The sequence below is a fragment of the Bubalus bubalis genome, chromosome 4 (genome assembly GCF_019923935.1).
Source record: "Bubalus bubalis isolate 160015118507 breed Murrah chromosome 4, NDDB_SH_1, whole genome shotgun sequence".
In the NCBI taxonomy this organism is placed as follows: domain Eukaryota; kingdom Metazoa; phylum Chordata; class Mammalia; order Artiodactyla; family Bovidae; genus Bubalus; species Bubalus bubalis.
In genome coordinates this window covers 652404-673992 of record NC_059160.1, presented here as the reverse complement: position 1 = coordinate 673992, position 21589 = coordinate 652404, and the positions used below count along the sequence as shown (strand labels likewise).

The following is a 21589-nucleotide window of genomic DNA, read 5'->3' as shown; positions in this document are numbered from 1 at the left end:
ACAGAATTGGAGGTGGGGGGATCCTCCCTACTTGCCCCAGTGCCGTCAGAGAGCCAAGCCCTGGACGAGTGGTGGGCCCACCTGAGCCATATGCAGAGCTGTCTGCTGGGCCCAGGAGTGGGGCCCCCGCCTGGCCAGCAAAGGGGCAGAGGAGGGCCCTCCTCCAGGCGTGCCGGCTGGCCCCATGGGTTCCAAGGATGGGCAGCAGCACAGGTCTGCAGGGGGCACCCGGGCCTGAGCCCGAGGTCACTGCCACCTGAAGCCCTGTCCGTGGGCAGGCGGCAGCACTGGCATACATGGCTTGGCCCCAACGGCCTTGCTCAGGGCCCTGGAAGCCGGGGCCAGACGGAGCGCCGTGCAGGCAGCTGGGATCTCGCTTTCAGGCTCCAGGGCTGAGCGGTATTTTCGGTCTTGGCTCTGCCCGATCTTAAGGCAGATGCTTCAAGGTCAATGGGGTTAGTTCCACGGGCTCCACCATGCCCCAGAGAGCCCTGCACCCCATGGAGCTGGCAGCCTAGGTTCCCTCTGGCACTCAGGGCCTGACGTTCCGGCCAGGTGATGTGTCAGACGGTGTGTGTGCTCAGCAGTGCCCAGGCCACAGGCACACCCCAGGCAGCATGGCAGGAAGACCCGCCCTCAGGTTGATGGTCAAGGGGAAGCAAAGGACGAAGGTGCCAAGGCCCTTCCTGCGCTTCAGGAGGAGGGGGACACAGGCACCAGGGTGACCGGTTGAATGCACGAGGGTGGGGGAAGGGCAGAGGGCACACCCAAGGCCGTCTCCCCTCGCGGCACGAAGAGCCGGAGTGAGGGTCCCCATGGCCATGGTGGCTGGGCTCCCAGACCTTGGAGAAGGGGGCCGAGGTGCCGCTGCTGAGACCCAGACAGAAGAGCTGGCCCGTCGCTCAGCGGAGCCCCAACCTGACCCGATCAGATGTGACTCAAAGAGGCAGCAGAAACTGTGAGGTCTGAAATGTTCCTGGGAAAGAAACCAGAGCTGTGGACCCCGCTGAGGTCAAGATGGAGGTCAAGGTGGAGTCACGGAGCTCAGCCTGGACAGCAGATGAAGTGCGGTCTCAAGACACTGGGTGTAAGGAAGCGTAGGATGGTGAAGCCCACAGCCATGCCCGCTGTCCTGAGAGTGTTGCAAGGTGGCGGGGATGGGGTAATGGCATTCAGGGCGCCTGGTGCCTCCCCAAGAGAAGAAGTGGGGCAGATCTGGCCAGAGGCAAACGGCCGGAGGTGGCCAGTTTGCAGGACGAGCACGGGAGGACCGCGATGCACAGAGCGGGGTAAGTGTTTGGCAGAGCGGGATGCCCGCATGGACTGAGGAGCTGCAGGAAGAGAAGAAGCCAGAGGGGCTCTGGGGACAGAGTCTTGTCGGCCCGTGGGTCTGGGCTGTCCCTGCTCCCAGCCAGACCACAGAGCCAGGGCCTCACGGGACCCTGGTACAGTGGACGCAAGAGTCTTGTTTCCGTGAGAGAAATAACTAGCCATGGGTGGAGCACTGCTCTGATCTCGTCTAACAGATCTTGAAATAAAGACCCCAGAAGGATTAACCTGTTTACAAGTAAGTTGACTGTATTCCAGAAAATACTCAAGGATATTTGTGACGACAAAGGTATATGTCCAGTGCGCGCGTCACACAGTCACACAGGATCCGCTTCTGTGCAATCCTATGGACTCCAGGCAAGAACACTGGAGTGGGGTGCCATTTCCTCCTCCAGGGGATCTTCCTGCCCAAGGGACTGAACCCATGTCTCTTGTATTGTTGGGGGCCGGCGTGAGGCACTCCACCCATGGCAAAGGTCATGAGGAAGGAGGCTCGACATACGCAAAGGCGGGATCGAGCCTCAGGAGTCCCCCTGGAAATCTTCGAGCATCTATCCCCATAACCAGAGCCTGCCTACTTTACTACTTTGTGCTCTCACCTACACCTCTGACTTTACGGGGGGCTGTCCCCCACCACCTCTTTCGGAGAAGGAGTTAACTTAGAGCTCCAGTTAATAAAAACTCCTGGGCGTGACAAGAGTGTTTTAACCTACAAACTCCTCTGAAGGTTCTCTAGCCTGCCTGACAGGCTTGTCCGGCCACATGTGATTGCTCACAGCCTCCCAACCGTGAGAGGCACGAGATGCTTTAAACCTTCTAAAAACAGGTTCTTTAGAAAAGTTAGAAAATTATTAGTATAAGTATAATGGGCTGATTAGAAATCGTATTGGTGAAGGGTTTTTCATTTGTTGAGCCAATGTTTGTTGCTAAGTCTCCATATCCCCTGCCCTTACACACATTAATAAATACATAGAAGAAATAAGCATTAACCTTTGATATTAATCATGTTAGACCTTAGGCTAAGTAAATTCTTTCCTTAACTAAAACCCACTACACCCTCACCCTATAGGAATGTAACTTTGTTTGGGTGGCGTCTGTTTTAAGAATAATCACCCCTGGAGAAATAAGTGTCCTGGTTGACTGACCGCTGTCACAAGGAGAGGGTCACAAATTGTCAGCAGGCCCCCTGGCCAGAAGATGATGTAACACCCCTAAGACCTCTGTATACATTTGTATGAAGCACCTGACTTTGATAAAAGTCAGGACTGCTGACCCCGCGTGACTTTTGCATAACATCTCAGTGTATAAAAGTAGACCATGGAAAATAAAGAATTGGGATCAGTTCCTCAAAAGACTGGTCTCCCCATGTCTCTCTCTCTCTCACTCTGGTTGAGTCTCCATCTGGAGCGCGGAACCCACCATGCTTACTAATTATGCCTGGGCTTCTAAGATCCGACCGGGGAGGCCTCAGTGTCTCCTCTCCTTCGGGAGAACGGAAGGACGCCTGCGGCCTACGTAAGTGGTGCAAGCTTCTTGTCTTGAAGTTTTATTGGTCCCCCGTGTAAACCAAGCTACTCAGCCTCTTTTCTCCACTGAATTTTCCTACTGAGCTATCCTCATTCTATTACTCTTTATATCCTTAATTAATGTTTAATTAAGCAGTTGTTCCCTAACCCTCGCCTACGCCGTCTCTCCTTCGAATACCCTGGATCAGCTGGGGCTGGACCCCGGCATTGTATCTCCTGCATTGGCAGGTGCATCCTTTACCACTGAGCCATCTGTGAATCACAGTCTACCATATAATAAAAAATTACAAGTTATGCAAAACATAACCTGAATGAGGAAAAAAATCAACGAACTAAAACTGACACAGGTGTTAGAATTAGTAGACAAGAATATTAAAGCAGTTATTATAACTGTGTTTTACACGCTCAAAAAGTTAATTGTAGACATGAAAGATTTTTTTTTTTCAAAAAAACTCCAACTTACAGGGATGAAAACTACAATGTCTGAGATGAAAAATACATTAGCTACATTAATAACAGATTAGCCATTGGAAAAAAAGATATTGGAGAACTTGACATAGCAATAGAAAACATGCAAAAGTAGGTGGAGAGGAATGGTGATGGTGGTGGGGTGATGACGTAATGATGGTGGAGGTGGTGGTGAAGGTGAGGAAATAGAACAACAGCGCTTTGGGGAGCTGCAGGACAACTTCAGGTGATCTAATGTATGTGTAGTTAGAGTCCTGGAAGGAATGAGGGAATGAAGAACATCTTAAAAAAGAATAGAAAATTTTCAAGCTTGATGAGAACTATACACTCACAAGTCCAAGAAGCCCGATGAAAGATAAGAAACATGAAGAATTACAAGCACACCACAGTCAGTTTGTTCAAAGCCAGAGTAAAGAGAAAACTGTAAAGCTACCAGAGGAAGAGACACATGAGGCACCGCGGAACCAAGGCAGGGGAGCGGCAGACTTCTGGGGAGCCATGCGAGTGAGATGATGATAGGGAAAGACTCCCCAGGACTGAGAGACAAAACCCACCAGCCTAGCATCCCACCCCCGCCCAGGCCTGCGTGCCTGACTCTCGGCAAGCATGCTGCGAGTCCAGCGGGGAATGCACGGTGCTTCCAGCAAATGGTGTTCAGCTCTGTGTCCACTGGAAAACAATGGGCTCTAGACCACAGCTCTCACAGAATGTAAACTTTATCCCAAATGGACCGTCAGACTCAATGTAAAACCTAAACTACCAAACTTTCAAAAAGAAACCTATTTTTAAAAATTTCTATGACCTTCAGTTCAGTCGCTCAGTCGTGTCTGACTCTTTGCAACCCCACGAACTGCAGCACACCAGGCCTCCCTGTCCATCACCAACTCCCAGAGTTCACTCAGACTCACGTCCATCGAGTCAGTGATGCCATCTAGCCATCTCATCCTCTGTCGTCCCCTTCTCCTCCTGCCTTCAATCTTTCCCAGCATCAGGGTCTTTTCAAATGAGTCACTTCTTCGCATCAGGTGGCCAAAGTATTGGAGTTTCAGCTTCAGCATCAGTCCTTCCAGTGAACAGCCAGGACTGATCTCCTTTAGGATGGACTGGTTGGATCTCCTTGCAGTCCAAGGGACTCTCAAGAGTCTTCTCCAACACCATACTTCAAAAGCATCAATTCTTTGGTGCTCAGCTTTCTTCACAGTCCAACTCTCACATCCATACATGACCACTGGAAAAACCATAGCCTTGACTAGACGGACCTTTGTTGGCATAGTAACATCTCTGCTTTTTGACATGCTGTCTAGGTTGGTCATAACTTTCCTTCCAAGGAGCAAGCGTCTTTTAATTTCATGGCTGCAATCACCATCCGCAGTGATTTTGGAGCCCAGAAAAATAAAGTCAGCCACTATTTCCACTGTCTCCCCATCTATTTGCCATGAATGGCATCTATGACCTTAGGTAAGGCAAAATTTTCTTAGACACAATACTGAAATTGTGACCCATAAGAGAAAAAATGGGTAAGTTGGATTTCATCAAGCTTTCAAACTTCTGCTCTTTGAAAGACCCCAGTAAAGAGTGAAAAGACAAGTCAGAGATTGGGGGGAAATATTTGCGAATCGTGCACCTGTTAAGGAACGTGTGTTCAGAACCTGTAAGAACTTTCCAAATTCAGCAACAAGGAAACCAACAACACTTCTGCCTGTCCTCCACGTGGAGGGGACGGGGCTGCAGGATTCCACCACCCCAGATGATGGAGGTTTAAAAAATAATAAAGCCAGCGAGTAGCTGTTGTTGTTCAGTCACTAAATTGTGTCCAACTCTTTGCAACCCCACGGACTGCGGCACGCCAGGCTTCCCTGTCCTTCACTGTCTTCCTGAGTTTGCTCAAACTCATGTCCATCGAGTCGGTGATGCCAGCTAATCATCTCATCCTGTCATCCCCTTCTCCTCCTGCCCTCGATCTTTCCCAGCATCAGAGTGTTTTCCAGTGAGTTGGCTCTTCAGGTCAGGTGGCCAAAGTAAGCGAGTAGTTGGTCTGCCTTTTCCTATCCGCGTGTGCTGGCAGTTCTAAACGGGGGTAAAATCCTCCCCGCTGGTCAGAGCTGGGAATGGTCCCCTGCCCCGCCCTGGCCCCCACTGCACACCTGGCCTGCTGTTGCCTTGGGGCTGATGAACCCGAGGTGTGGGGTCAGATGGGCGATTCAGAGCTTCCTGGGGGGACAGTTCCCAAGGGCTGTGGCTGGAATCGGAGCAGAGGCTGCCTGCAGGAGGCGGCCGAGCCCCGGTCTGGCTCCAGGGGCCCTTGGTCAAGCCCAGGAGTGGGGGGGTTAGTCTGGCAGGGTGGGGGTGGGGGTGAGGAGAGCTGTGTCCCCAGGCCTGGCGTTTCCTTGCTGAGAGGCGCGTCCTCTGAGCCTGGAGCTTCAGAGCCCTCTCTCATCTAGGCTGTCCCTCATGCGTGTGGAAACGTCCTCCTCTGTGCAGAAAACGAGAAGCCAGCATCTTTTGACCTTTTCTGGAGAAATACAAGGACCTATTGCAGCCAACCAAGAAAAGGATCAGAGTCAGACGGAAAAAAGGGTGGAGCCATAGACGAGCATGGCGACCGTGGGTGCCAAGAAGTTGCTTGTATAAAAGTAAGAACAGGCTCTTGCCCCCAGCTAAGCTCACAACACAGACGGTGTAGAGAAGAAAGTGATGCGACGGACTTCCCTGCTGGTTGAGCGGTTAGGATGCGGCGCTTGCCCTGCCTGGGCGTGGATTCAGTGCTCAGTTTAGGAGCTAAGATCCCACGGCTGTGCAGAGCAGCCCCACTGTGACTGTGTGGAAGGCACTGTGAACCCCAAATTCTTCGTAAAGATTAAGGAGAAGTAAATACATATGATCTCATGTGAAGGTTTAAAGCCATCACAGTAAACCAGAGGCATTCTAAGAAAAGGCCTAACAGCTCGGCTATATCTTAAAAAGGAGAAATATGAACTCAGAAGGAAGAAGTGGGTTATAAAGGGAACCATGAACACAGGAACTGGTAAAACATGGAGGTGAATGTAACTGTGCGTTGGCAGCGCAGGAGGAGAGAGAAGGGCTCCTGTGCATCTGAAAACCCGCCGGGGGTTTCCTTGTGCATCCCACAGGAGCCCGTGCTGTCTGGACCGGTTCTACTGAGAACAGCTAACAGTGCTGGAGGGAAAAAATACATGTTAAAAACTCATGTGTAAAATCATACACGTGAAAACATACGTGTAAAACATACCTGTAAACACATACATGGGGGAAACATAGGCATAGACAACTTACATATATATGTGAAAAAACTTCCGAAAACCCGTGAGAGCTGATAGGGGCACCAGGGTCCTCAGCACAAAACCCGAGGAAGCGGGGGTGGGGGATGCTGAGGTTCAGCCGGACCAGGAGGCCCAGGGAGGCCCCGTCTTATTGACGGGGTCAGGAGAAACCTGCTGCCTCCTCCAACCCTGGGCCCAGCGGGAGGGCAGGGACGCGGAGCTTCCTGGAGACCCTGCAGCCTCCGCGGGCCTGGGGGCCGCTCCCAGCGCTGGTCTGCACCCAGGCAAATCCAAGGAACTTCAGTTCACGTCTGAGAAATGGTCCTGAGAGTCACAGGTCACTCCCGGTCCCACTCAGAAATAACGGGAACCCGGTCTGCGGGGAGATGCCTGAATCCTCGGCCAGGGGACGACCAAGAGCCATTTCTCAGGGGCATGGAGCAGACTTTTTTTTTTCTTGGCCACACTGCATGACTTGTGGCATCTTAGGTTCTCTCCCAGGGATAAACCCCGGCCCCCAGCAGGGAAAGACAGAGCCCTGACTGCTGGACGGCCAGGGAACTCCCTGGAGCAGACACGTGAGAGATAAACAGCCTCGCTGGGGAGACAGAGCGCCCAGAGGGAGGGCCGGAAGAGAGACACGCCACAGATGGGTCCAGGAGCCTCCACAGGGCCACCGTGGGTTTAGAGCGGTGCCTCGGGCAGTCCTGCTGCTTTCCAACTCAGAGCCGAGCTTTCACCGCACTTTCTGCACAGGACCTCAGCATCTCCTTTCTTCCGCTCGACTCTCAAGAACACCAGGGAGAACACCGTGAAACTGTGTCCTGCCATTTGCTGTGTTCCTGACACTGTGTCTGGGTCGCAGCACTCACCGCTGGGCGGGCTGGAAAGAGCGGAAACCTGTCTCTGCATAGACTTGTCTCGGTCTCTCCTGGTGTTCACGGCCGGTCCCTGTCTCCATGGTCAGGGTGCTCGGCTGTGAATACTGTACCATCTCCCCTTCCACTCGTGTTCTCAGCATTGCAAACAGCCCTGCGTTAAATCCTTACCCCGTTTCCCATCCGAACCCTCCCGGGGTCTCGGGGTCGGATGCTCCTTCCCTAGGAGGGCCCTTGGGACAAGAGCCCGTGAGTCTCAGCCTGTTCGTGCCTTCACGCCTGAAGGCCAGCGTCCTCTCATGGAGATGCACTGGATGCACAGCATGGTGTACACCTAGGGAGCGCGGCGTGCACTCATGGAGATGCACTGGAGGTACGGCCTGGTGTACACCTAAGGAGCGCGGCGTGCGCTCATGGAGATGCACTGGAGGTACGGCCTGGTGTACACCTAAGGAGCGCGGCGTGCGCTCATGGAGATGCACTGGAGGTACGGCCTGGTGTACACCTAAGGAGCGCGGCGTGCGCTCATGGAGATGCACTGGAGGTACGGCCTGGTGTACACCTAAGGAGCGCGGCGTGCGCTCATGGAGATGCACTGGAGGTACGGCCTGGTGTACACCTAAGGAGCGTGGCGTGCGCTCATGGAGATGCACTAGAGGTACGGCCTGGTGTACACCTAAGGAGCGCGGCGTGCGCTCATGGAGATGCACTCGATGCACGGCCTGGTGTACACCTAAGGAGCGCGGCGCGCGGGGCTGCTGCATTTATCTGTTGTCATCATTGCTGTTGTAGCAAAAGCAGCCATATCGTCACGTAATCATTGTTTCTTTTTTTGTGGTTGGATTAATTAAGATCTGGCCTCTTAGCAAGTTTCGCGATTATAACACAGAACTGTGTCTATGGTCATCAAACGACGCTCTATGGACGTGCTGTCCATTCTCTTCTGGGGTAAAATGTAGCTCTTTGAAAAATCTGATGTACTTTCCTTTCCATTTTGAATTGCTAAGTTCTTTGTGCTTAGATGCCCAAAGATTTTTCACTTTCTCTTTAACACCCAGCCGTTTTGCGTGAGTGAGTTTTCGCGCTGTTCCTCTCCAGTTCACGCCTCGTGTTAGGGCTGTTTGTTTTCCTTGAGCTGCACTTCTGCGTGTCTGATCTGCAGCTCGGTTCTCTCCAGGGTCTCACAGCACCCGTGTTCTGGACTTGCTTTGCCTATCTGTAGCATCTTCTATTATTGACACGTCATTTCATCTCTTTTGATTTTTTTTTTCTTTTCAAACCTTACCTGTATTCTTTTCTAAACATTTTTATTTCTTTACGTATTTTTGGTTGCGTGGAGTCCTCGTGACTGTGTGCGGACTTTCCTCTCGGTGCGGTGAGTGGGTCTTCCTCTTTGCTGCGGCGTGTGGGCTGCTCGTTGCTCTGGCTTCTCTGGTTGTGGAGCACGGGCTCCAGGGCACGCGGGCTTAGCAGTTGCAGCATGCCGGCTCAGGCGCTGCGCGTCCCGGGATCTCGAGTGCCGGCTCAGCAGCTGTGGTGCGTGGGCTTAGTTGCTCTGAGGCACGTGGGATCTTCCCTGACGAGGGGTTGAACCCTGCATTAGATTCTTGTCCACTGCGCCATCACGGAAGCCCCTTGTATTCTCGTTTTAATTGAAATACAGTTGATCTACAATGTTGTGTTAATCTTTGCTGTATAGCAAAGTGATGCAGTTATATATATAGGTACATTATTTTTTAAAAAAGCATTCTTTTTCATTATGGTTTATCACAGAATATTAAATATAGTTCCCTGTACTAACAGTTCAGTTCAGTTCAGTCGCTCAGTCGTGTCTGACTCTTTGTGACCCCATGGGCCGCAGCACGCCAGGCCTCCCTGTCCATCACCAACTCCTGGAGTCTACGCAAACACAATATGACACTTCTTTTTGATTTTTTAAAAAATCCTCTTTTCACTTTCTATTTTTCTCCAGGCATTTAATATTGGGTCTGTTCACTACTTCTCACATAGTCTTCACTCTGCAGTGAGTTTTCCTTCATTTTTAGACCCGAGTGTTGTCACCTCATTTCTGAAATTTCCTAATTTTTGTTCCTATTGTTCTTTAACATCTTTATCAACTTTCTTGAGTCTTCTAACATTTCATGCCAAGATGGGCTCAATAAAGGACAGAAATGGTATGGACCTAACAGAAGCAGAAGGTATTAAGAAGTGTCAAGAATACACAGAAGAACTGTACAAAAAAGATCTTCATGACCCAGATAACCATGATGGTGTGATCACTCACCTAGAGCCAGACATCCTGGAATGTGAAGTCAAGTGGGCCTTAGGAAGCATCACTACGAACAAAGCTAGTGGAGGTGATGGAGTTCCAGCTGAGCTATTTCAAATCCTAGAAGATGATGCTGTTAAACTGCCAGCAAAATTGGAAAACTCAGCAGTGATCACAGGACTGGAAAAGGTCAGTTCTCATTCCAATCCCAAAGAAAGGCAATGCCAAAGAATGTTCAGACTACTGCACAATTGCACTCATCTCACACACTAGCAAAGTAATGCTCAAAATTTTCCAAGCCAGGTTTCAACAATACATGAACTGAGAGCTTCCCAGTGTTCAAGCTGGATTTAGAAAAGGCAAAGGAATCAGAGTTTAAATTGCCAATACTTGTTGGATCATACAAAAAGCAAGAGAATTCCAGAAAAACATCTACTTCTGCTTTATTGACTATGCTAAAGCCTTTGACTGTGTGGATGACAACAGTCTGTGGCAAATTCTTCGAGAGATGGGAATACCAGACCACCTCACCTGCCTCCTTTGAAACCTGTATGCAGGTCAAGAAGCAATGGTTAGAACTGGACATGGAGCAATGGACTGGTTCCAAATTGGAAAAGGAGTACGTCAAGGCTGTATATTATTGCCCTGCTTATTTAACTTATATGCAGAGTACATCATGTGAAATGCAGGGCTGGAGGAAGCACAAGATGGAATCAAGGTTGCCGGGAAAAATAACAATCTCAGATATGCAGATGACACCATCCTTATGACAGAAATCGAAGAACTAAAGAGCCTCTTGATGAAAGTGAAAGTGAAAAAGCTGGCTTAAAAGTCAACATTCAAAAACCGAAGGGGTCATGGCATCTGGTCCCATCATTTCATGGCAAATATATGGGGAAACAATGGAAATAGTGACATACTTTATTTTCCTGGGGTCCAATATCACTGCAGATGGTGACTGCAGCCATGAAATTAAAAGACGGTCCTTTGAAGAAAAGCTCTGATTAACCTAGACAGAATATTAAAAAGCAGAGACTAATTTGTCAACAAAGGTCTGTCTAGTCAAAGCTATGGTTTTTCCGGTAGTCATGTATGGATGTGAGAGTTGGACCAAAAAGAAGACTGAGCCCTGAAGAATTGATGCTTTTGAACTGTGGTGTTGGAGAAGACTCTTGAGAGTCCCTTGGAAAGCAAGGAGATCCAACCAGTCCATCCTAAAGGAGATCAATCAGTCCTGAATATTCACTGGAAGGACTGATGCTGAGGCTGAAGCTCCAATACTTTGGCCACTTGATGTGAAGAGCTGACTCATTTGAAAAGACCCTGATGCTGGGAAAGATTGAAGGCAGGAGGAGAAGGGGACGACAGAGGATGAGATGGTTGGATGGCGTCATGGACTCGATGCACATGAGTTTGAGTGAGGTCCGGGAGTCGGTGATGGACAGGGAGGCCTGCCGTGCTGTAGTCCATGGGGTGGCAGAGTCTGAATGGGACTGAGCTACTCAACTGAACTGGCTATTTTAAACCACCTTGAAATGAAAAGCTACGGTTGTGGGTTTTCGGGGTGTTCTGGCGCACTGCCTTTGCCTGTCGGGACCTTATTCTGCCCCTCATTCTCTTTTTATTATCATGACTCGCCTGGGGCTTGTGCCCTCGGCCCGCCTTGGCCGCCGTCTCGTGAGTGGAGATTTCTGAGCTTTCCGCCACAGCCTGGGTTCTGCTTTCCTCGCTGCACACAGCGCCGCCTGCTGTCGCTGCTGGGTGGACGTGCTTTGTGGTCCGGTTTCCTGGCTCTAGGTGAGGGATCACACCATCGTGGTTATCTGGGACGTGAAGATCTTTTTTGTACAGTTCTTCTGTGTATTCTTGCCACCTCTTCTTAGTATCTTCTGCTTCTGTTAGGTCCATACCATTTCTGTCCTTTATCGAGCCCATCTTTGCATGAAATGTTCCCTTGGTATCTCTAATTTTCTTGAAGAGATCTCTAGTCTTTCCCATTCTGTTGTTTTCCTCTATTTCTTTGCATTGATCGCTGAGGAAGGCTTTCTTATCTCTTCTTGCTATTCTTTGGAACTCTGCATTCAAATGGGTATATCTTTCCTTTTCTCCTTTGCTTTTTGCTTCTCTTCTTTTCACAGCTATTTGTAAGGCCTCCTCAGACAGCCATTTTGCTTTTTTGCATTTGTTTTCCATAGGGATGGTCTTGATCCCTGTCTCCTGTACAATGTCAGGAACCTCAGTCCATAGTTCATCAGGCACTCTATCTATAAGATCTAGTCCCTTAAATCTATTTCTCAATTCCACCGTATAATCATAAGGGATTTGATTTAGGTCATACCTGAATGGTCTAGTAGTTTTCCCTACTTTCTTCAATTTAAGTCTGAATTTGGCAATAAGGAGTTCATGATCTGAGCCACAGTCAGCTCCTGGTCTTGTTTTTGTTGACTGTATAGAGCTTCTCCATCTTTGGCTGCAAAGAATATAATCAATCTGATTTCGGTGTTGACCATCTGGTGATGTCCATGTGTAGAGTCTTCTCTTGTGTTGTTGGAAGAGGGTGTTTGCTATGACCAGTGCATTTTCTTGGCAAAACTCTATTAGTCTAGTCAAGGCTATGGTTTTTCCAGTGGTCATGTATGGATGTGAGAGTTGGACTGTGAAGAAGGCTGAGTGCCAAAGAATTGATGCTTTTGAACTGTGGTGTTGGAGAAGACTCTTGAGAATCCCTTGGACTGCAAGGAGATCCAACCAGTCCTTTCTGAAGGAGATCAGCCCTGGGATTTCTTTGGAAACAATGATGCTAAAGCTGAAACTCCAGTACTTTGGCCACCTCATGCGAAGAGTTGACTCATTGGAAAAGACTCTGATGCTGGGAGGGATTGGGGGCAGGAGGAGAAGGGGACGACAGAGGATGAGATGGCTGGATGGCATTACTGACTTAATGGATGTGCGTCTGAGTGAACTCTGTGAGTTGGTGATGGACAGGTAGGCCTGGCATGCTGCGATTCATGGGGTCGCAGAGTTGGACACGACTGAGCGACTGAACTGAACTGAACTGAACTTCCTAGCTCTTCCTTCCCCTCGGCCTCGTCCATCTGCAGTTGCTCTTGCCGCTGCTGTCTTCGAGCCTCTTGGAGCTTCTCTGTGCAGGGCCGCCTCCCAGGGGGTCCCTGAGCAGGAGCTGGGTGCTCACCAGTGGCACTCACTGCCTGCTGGGTCCAGACTCCCCTCTGTCTTCTGTTGCTCTTCCCACCTGGGGCCCTGGGGCCCGTCTCTGGGGTCTGGAGCATGGATCCCGCTTCTGTTTTATGCCCTCCTTGCTCCTGCATCTGGATTCAGGGCCACCTCAACGACACTGCCATCTCCCAGGGCAATTTAGGAAAGAAATGAAGCAGAAGGGCCACCCCACCAGAAGTCAGCAACTAGCTTAAATCTATTCATCCATGGGCTCAGTGTGCAGGTCCACAGGATGGGGTGTGTAGGGAGGGGCCCCCAGGACTCAGGGTGGCCTCACTCAGGAGTAGAGGCCATCGGGGAACCGCCCACACAGCGTGGAAATCTGAAGACGGGCAGGGTAGGGGGTAGAGGCGTCCGGCACTTGGTGTGGCCACTGCGGGATTTCCAGGCAGAGAAGAGCACAGTTGGGCTCTTGCCTCACAGCACACAGAGACAAGAGCCAGATGAATCAAAGACCTGAGTCTGAGAAACAAAACTTTAATATAGAAACACAGGAAGTACAGGGAGGAAGTCTCTATGACCAGAACGGGGAAGACTTCTTAAAAGATCCCCTCCGATTCACGAAATCCTGAAAGGGGAGGTGTGTGAATATTATTGCGTCGAAACCGAAGCGTGTGACTCTCAGCCCGAGGCTGAGGAGGAGGAACAGTGGGAAGAGCTGTCTGTGACGCGGGGTGACTGTCGTCGCCCCGCGAGGAGCCCACGCAGGTCTCAGTGTTGTTAGAGACACACAAATGGAGATGGGAGTGTGTGGGGGTCCCTCCACAGCCTCACAAAGTACCCCCAATACCTGCCAGAACCCACAGAGGTCGTCGAGCCAGAGAACTGCCCCGCAGCCGACCGAGCACGTGGGCCAGGCCGGAGCATCTCTCAGACACAAGCTGTGCCCCTGCCTGGTGACCCCGCCCCCGGAAGCCCTGCTGGGGGGTGACAAAGCCTGGGAATCCATGGCGAGCCCCCTCTGCACCCCCATCTGAAGAGGAGGCCGGGTGGGGTCCTGCATTTTCACGGCTCCCACTGGGGTACGAGGGAAGGGAGGGGGAGGGAGAGAGACCGTGAAGGCCCCCAGGTCCCCTAGAAGCCGAAGGCCCATCCCCGCACCCCCACCACCCCCAGGACCTGCCTGGCCGAGTTCCCCATCCCCCCAGCATGCCTGGGGCCCTCCAGACATCTGGTCCTTGCACACACCTGGTCCACGGGGGCAACACCATGGATGTGGGGTCAGTGAGTGAGAAGGAGGCCTGAGTAATCTGGGGGTCCAGAGGCAGCTGCCCACGTCACAGACGACGGAATGTAGAAAACATTAACACAGCACAGAGGGGAGGAGGGAGAGGGAGGGAAGGAAAAAGAGCCTCGGCGGACGGAGGGAAGGCCCACCACGAGGGACGCGGCGGCAGGGACACGCGGCCCAGCCCTGCGGCCACAGCGCAGCGGGCTCAGAGGAGACGGGGTGCGGGGAGTCAGGGAGCCAGACACCTCATTTCGGGGCAAATAAGCACAGTGAAGACGCGCAAATCAGGAGCCGCAGCTGGCTTGGAACGCTCACAGCAAAAGCCACGGAGACAGAAACGGAGGAAGCGGGCGATGCACGCAGAGGCGACGTCATCAGGGAAGAGGCCCGCGCTCAGGTGGCGTGGAAACGCTCCCGAGGTTACGGAACAGCCGCCCCCGAGGTTAGGAAGCTCACGGGGCTCACAGGGGTCCAGGAAAGGGCCCGGCCCGGGCGGGAGAGAAGCCCGCAGGCCCCTCGGCTGTAACCCTGGCGGGGGCGCCTCGGGCTCCTCACCCGCGGGGAGGGTCCAGGCTGTGACCCGATGCCGCTCCAAGCTCCACTCCACGAGCACTGACTGCGGTCAGACGCGCCAGAGACCGCACTGCCTGGGGAGGGGGTGGGGGGCGGGCACGCGGCGCCCTGTCTCATCTCACACCTTCACCTTGGGGGTCCTCGAGAAGTAGCCCCTCTCGAGGTGAAGAAACATTGCATTAAAGTTTAGCCATTTCTTTGGTTTTTCCTATTAAAGTCAAAGTAAATAAAATACTGATTTTAAATGGAATAAAGTAATTTCACTTTTATAAAATCTTTGTCATCTGTTTATCCAGAAACAGTTTATTTGCCTACAAAGATGTCTAGAACTATGTCTTCCTAACATGCTGCTGCTGCTGCTGCTAAGTCGCTCCAGTCGTGTCTGACTCTGTGCGACCCCATAGACGGCAGCCCACCAGGCTCCCCCGTCCCTGGGATTCTCCAGGCAAGAACACTGGAGTGGGTTGCCATTTCCTTCTCCATAAACAGCATTTACTTCTCTAGGAGGGCTTTGGAGCTAGATTTATTATTCTCTGTTCCTTGCATGCATGTGTGCTAAGTCGCTTCAGTCACATCAGACTCTCTGCGACCCTATTGACTGAAGCCCGCCAGGCTCCTCTGTCCATAGGATTCTCCAGACAAGAATACTGGACTGGGTTGCCACGCCCTCCTCCACTACATCCCTTATGCCCCTTTTAAAATAAAATATACAATGTCTGCAAAGACAATGAAGCTATTTTTAAAATAGGATATTGTATTAGGGTAGGCAAAAATGGGGCATGTGATGAGAAAGTGGAAGTTTCCATGGACTGCTGGTGAGGTGGAGACACGTGGCCACTTTGCAAAGCAACAAATTTCAATAGCACAGGAACCCGCGACTCCCGCGTCCAGCAAGCCTGCAGCTGGGCGTGGAGGGGGGGTGTGCCCTCCTGCCCCAGGCGGCGGCAGGGATGGGAGGGCACTCTGCCCAGTGAGGCTGGAGGGGGTGTCAGCGGAGACCGGAAAGGCCGCGCGTCCTCCTCCTGAGATGTACTCACCACGGCTCACGAGGCTCTTGCAGGCGAAGCCCTGCGGACAAAACATCGAGAGGGAGTGAGGTCGGCGGGCCGCCTCGTGTCACCCCCGGAGCCGCACCCTGGCGACCTGTGCCCTTAGACCTTCAGGCCCACCCCAACACACGTGGCACTCCAGGCACCGCAGGACCGCCTGGAGCTGGCGGCGTGGGGCCGGGCGCGGGGAGACAGCAGGCAGCAAGGACCCGGCTCACGCCAGGCAGTGACGCCTCGGGTCAGGGTGGGAGATGAAGGGGCTCGGGAAGGTGTGGGCCCCCTCACGGGCAGGGCGCTCCAACAGTTGGGGGCTCTTTGCTGGCATGGGTGGGGGTGGGGGTCTGCTCCTCTTCCCTGGGTCTGGGGGGCAGGCACTCTTGGGGGTCCATCTCCAGCGCTACACCCCTTCCTAAATAGTCTTCATTTTGGAGTAATCTTAGGTTTATAGAAAAGCTGCAAGCATGGCATCGAGCTTCTCCCAGTGACCCCGGGATGTTAATATCTGGGTAACCGGGTCACTCTTGGCTGAGCCCCAGACTCTGGGTCCCCTCTCCCCGCCCAGGCGCCTTGTCTGCCCCAGCCTTTTAACCATCACCCTCATCCACTCGGTCTTCTGATCACGATATCCCCCTGAGACGATAAGGCCTTTGGCCTTCAGCCCCCAGCTGCACGAACCCCACTGAGGTGACTCCAGGGGCCTGCCCGTGGTCCTCAGGCTGAGGAAGGTGACCAGGGGCTGCAGGGGGGCTCGGCTGGGCAAAGGGGCTGCACCCACCTGGGTGCTCCACCCAGAACCTGACCAAGCAGATGGGCAGAGGGTGAGACGGCCAGTCCAGCGGGCCCAGGGGCCAGCGGGCAGCACAGGGCAGGCCCAGCAAGGCAGGGGGGCAGCGGGCCTGGGCCACAGCCTCTCCCGGCTACCTCATTCCTCCCACAGCCCCGAGGCCTGGAACCAGCCGGCATTCTGCATCCTGTGGCCTGAGTTCACCCCCTCCCAAGCTGGTGGGGGCTCCAGGGAGTGGAGAGGTTGACTCCCACCTGTGTGCTAGCCCTGGGGCACGGCCACCTGAGGACCACAGAGCCGCTGCCCCCGGTTACTGGTGGGGGTGGGTGTGGTCTGGTGCTTGGACCTTGGGTGCCCAGAACCCCTCTCCCTGCCCAGGGACCAGCAGGGCCAAAGGTCAAGGTCAGAGAGCGAGGTGGAAGGTGGGGCCCGGGGGAGCTGGGGGTGGTGGACACGGGAAGGGCCGGTCTCTGCCCTTTGTTGGGGGGGCGGGGACAGAGAAGCGGCTGTCCCGCCCTGCCCCCCACCCTCGGGGGTTTCCGCTGTTGGGCTTCTTGGGGCTTCCCAGGTGGGTCGGCAAGGGTGGGGTCTGTAGGGAGGGGCCCAGCGGGCCTGGTCCTCACCCTGCCACCCCATCAGGTGGGGAGGACAAGGTCCTAGGTGCTTTGGGAGGGGCCCTGACTGCCCCCCACCCCCAGGCACCCTGTGCTCAGCTGTTCCTGTCCCCGCCCTGCCTGAAGGCTGTCAAGGCCCAGAGTGCTGCGGGGGTCTCGGTGCAGGTGGGGGGTCTCCAGAGGTGCCCGAAGCAGCCCCCCACCCTGGGCTTCCTGACTCCTCCCCCGGGCCCCCCCAGGCCCTCCCCCAGCCCCTCTTCCAGTGGCCCCCTCCCCTAGGCCCCTGCCCCGGACCCCCTCTCCTGGCCCCTCCCCAGGTCCCTCCCCGGGCCTTTCAGGCTCTGTCCCTGCTCTCCCCACCCCGCACCCACCTCCCTTGATCCCGCTGCTGCCCCAGCTGGGTGCCAAGGCGGTGGCATGGCCGGGCCAGGCCCTCTCCGTGGGGGGAGGGCCGTGGCGGGGTGGGGGCCTCCCCTGGCCTCTCCCCCCCACACAGCCCCTCCCCCACCGTCCGGGCCCATCCCACTGAGGGGGGGCCCGTCACACCCCTGTGGCCTCACCCTGACTCCACCCCCACACCCCGCTGTCCCAACACCAGTTCTCCAGAGTCCGGCGAGCTTCTCAAACCCCATATTTCAAAATTCCCGTATTTCACGGAGTTTCCTCCCTGAAAACTTGCCCCCTGAGCCCAGAGAACGCCTGGGGCCTGGGCCCAGGTGCTACAGCCCGTCTTAAGATTCATCCTGGCTTCTTCCTTCCCTGAGGTCTGGGACCCAGTCCCGCAGCTCCACCTCACAGTGCCCCCGAAGCAGCCCACCCTTTCACCATCCACGCGGGGCGGGTCCAGGCCCCACCCCTACTTCAGCCCAGCTGTTCCCTCTGCACCCACCGGTCCCACCAGGAGCCAGGAGGACCCACCATGGGTCCCTGCACCAGGACCTGAGTCCTACTCTGAGGCTCTGCCTGACCCCTGGCCCCCTGAGCCTGCCCTGTCCCTCCCTGACCCTCTGCTGGACACACTCCATGCCCTGGGGAGCGTGCCTTGCACACTGACTGTGTGCCCCAGTGTCCCCTGAGCTCTCTTGCCAGCTGCCACTGCTCCCCGAGCCTGCTTGCCCTGTGTCTCCCCCGGTCCCCGCTGACCCCCACCTAGCGGAGGGCCTATGCCTGGAGCTCCCCAGCCCGTTGCAGCAGCTAGCCTCCCTAGTCTTGAGCTGGGGGACCTCCGAGGACAGGTGCTGCTGGCTAGGGCGCCGCAGGACAGTGAAAGTCCCGGGACACCACGTTCCGAGCCACATCCTTGCCCTGCGGCACCTGCCCGCCCAGAACGAGCTCGGTGCCCACGGCATTTCCTTAGCTGGGCGTCCACACAAGCCTGTACACCGCCCCAGCCCGCACCCCGGATGATGAACCGGCCCTGTGAACATAGGAGGGGCCTCGGGCTGCCCCTGCACGGCTCCCCAGGAAAGGACACTCACGGGGCCTCGGTGCCCCACGTGCTCCCGGCAAACACTTCCCCGACTGGTGCCGCGGGTTGGGCCGCCACCTTGGGGAGCCGCGGGCCTCTGACCACCCACCGCCCCGGGCCCCGAGCTCCTTGCTGCTCACTCTGAGTCGCGTGTGTAGGTGGGCCAGGCCAGTGGCCAGCCGGGCGGAAGCAGGGTCGCTCAGAGGAGAGTCCAGGAGGGGCAGGCTCACCTGGGGACAGGAAAGGCCGCATTCCGTGACCCTGGGGATGGCCAGGCTCTGGTAGGCGCCCCAGGTCAGGCAGAGCAAGGCGACGGCGTGCCCGGCCAGCATCTGGCCGCAGGAAGGTACCCACTGAGCGAGGGTGCGAGGGGCGGCCCGTGGCGACGGTGCCTCGCCTTCCCGGCTTGTGGCTCAGCTGGAGTAAGCTCGCTCCTGGGGCAGACACTCCCCCTCCCAGTGGGCTGGCCACAGCCACAGCCCACAGCTTCCGCCTGCGGGCTTTGGCCCCTGGCCAGACGCCCTGGAGTTTCCAGGCTGTCAAAGGAGACATCCTGGAACTGTGGAGCTCTGGGGTCTCCAGTGGCTGGGTGCCCTGAGGCTGGCAGCTGGGCCAAGGCTGACTGTGGGCCTGCGGGTTCGGGGAGCCGCCCTGCACCCCCCATGGTTCCTCAGTGTCCCCCCCCTTCTCTCAGGCCTCTGTCCCAAAGTCGAGGGATGGAAGGTGGCTCGTGCCCTGGTTGTCGAGCCCAGCGGGGCTGGCAGAGAGGTGGGAGCCATCCCTGGCACCAGCCCCAACTCCCACAAGCCTGGGACACCCCTCCAGTCCTGAGGGCCCCCGTCCGTCCTCTGGGTGTGAGAGGCTGCTCCACTTTGCTGAGCCCTTGCTTCACTGGCCACACCCTAGAGAGCGCTGCCCCGAGGCTGACTCTGGGGCCTGGCTTGTGCAGGGAGCGCACTCTGCCCCTTCTGCATCTGGGTCCTCTGCAGAGAGGCCTCCATGCAGGTGCTCACAGCGCCCTCCCTGCCCCCATTCCTAGGCTGAGGTGTGGCTCAGGGGTCCTTGGTCTCCTCCCGGGGTCCAGCCTGCCTTCCGCACTGGCTGGCAGGTCTGAGCACCTCTGGCCCCAAGGGCATGTCCCCTGAGTCAGAGGCATGGAAAAGAGGGAGTCGCTGGAGAGCCCAGAGACCCCCTCCAGGGCCCAGGGAGCTGGGGATCTGCTTGGAACCCCAACAGGGCGCCGCAAGCGTGGAGGGGAGCAGACCCAGCTGGCAGCACCCCTGGGCGGCCCCAGGGCTGCCCTGGCTGCTCGCCTGTCTGTTGCCCCCTCGTCTGACCTGAGACAGGAAGTGGACTCGAGCCTCAGGAGGCAGGAACCAACATGGGAAACCCAGGCGTGGGACCCGCCGGCAAACATCACCCAGGACCACGGTCCCTGCCGCCTGCGCCCCCACCCCACCCAGAAGCCAGAGTCCACTGCGCAGCCTCCCTCCCCCAGCCCGGAGCAGGCGTGGGCTCCTTTCCCCCGCCGCTGGGAGGCAGAGCCGATGAGGGGTGTAGCCCTCCGGGCAGCGTTCACCTGTGGTCCCCTGTGGGGGTGCGGTCAGCTGTCGGCCGGGGCGTCCGGGGTGGCCGGGAAGTCCAGGCGCTAGTCCCCCCATTGTCCCTGGCCTGGTCCCCTGAGTCAGGCTGCCAGAGCTCCCTGGGTCAGCCGGATGGCTCGGGTCAGGAGGGCCGTGGGCTGTGTGCCCAGACACTGTCCACCAGGCTAAGCAGGGAGGACCAGCCTGAGGCCGGTGAGCGCCTGAGGCTGCCACCTGCTTTCTCACTGGGGGGCAGGTCGGGACTGTGCACCCAGTGACTCCATGGGCACGGGCCCTTCCTGGAGCGAGGAGGCCCCACATGGCCCCGGTCCTGGCCCGCCTGCCGGCCGACACCCCTGGAGCCCGGAGCACACCGTGCCAGTGCCGAGGGGCTGCAGGGGGTCGGAAACGAAGCCACCATGTGGCTTCACAGGGAGAAGCATGTTGGGGATGGGTCCTGTCTTCTGGGGCTCCGCGGCCCCTGCAGGTGCGGGGGGCTGGGACGCCCCAGCCCGAGCCGAGATGCTTCAGAGGCTCACCTGCCTCCAGTCTCCGCAGCCTGCACGGCCCACGGATGGCCCGGGGGCCCGAAAGGCCACCTGAGGTGGACCCTGAGGGGTCTGACCTAGTGCGGGCGCCCCTTCACTCCCTCGCTCAGCACCAGGTTGGAAGGAGACGCTCGGGTGCAAAGAACCTGGAGCAGCACAGCCAGACTTTTGTTGAATCAATGAGTGAACAAAGGGGCCTCTGGGGACGGGGCGCCCTGCAGTGAGGAGGGTGCCTCGGGAGGGGCGCCCAGGGCAGAGTCCGCCTCCCCCAGGGCAGGGGTGCGGGCTGAGAGGGAGGCGTGGGGACATGGCACGGGGGGTTGCAGGGCGAGGGGCCCGGGGTGCAGGCGGGCTTGGGGCGCGGGCAGTGGGCGGGCCGGGGGCCCAGGCTCCATAAGAAATACCAATGTGAGGATGCACAGGTTCAGTAAAATAGCTCTGTATACAAGGTCCCGCATCTACGTGGAGGTTTTCAAAGGAACGAGCCACGTTCCTGAGGCCGCGGGGCCCAGGCGCATCGCTCCAGCCCTGGTGCTCGGCGTCACGGGGTCCACAGGCCGCTGCCCGGCTCGTCGCCGAGGGGCACGAAGGAGGCGTCCTGCAGGACGGCGGCGCAGAAGGAGCGGCAGCGCTTGCAGGGACCAGCGGGCGGCAGCGAGCCACGGCACACCAGGCAGGGCGCTGGGAGGGCCCTTGGCAACCCTGCAGCAGAGAGAGAGGGAGAGGAGGGTCCTGAGACTGCGCCCGCCAC

General features: G+C 56.1%; 1 protein-coding gene across 1 annotated transcript in view; it reads right to left on the bottom strand.

Annotated features, from left to right (window-relative positions):
• Positions 1-20250: 20250 nt before the first annotated feature.
• TTLL8 (tubulin tyrosine ligase like 8) overlaps positions 20251-21589 on the bottom strand; it is a 59038-nt gene continuing 57699 nt past the window's right edge. Inside the window, exon 13 of the mRNA XM_025282641.3 lies at positions 20251-21540. Coding sequence (XP_025138426.3) covers positions 21380-21540 — 161 coding nt within the window. The 3' untranslated portion in view covers positions 20251-21379. The remainder of the gene's footprint in view (positions 21541-21589) is intronic.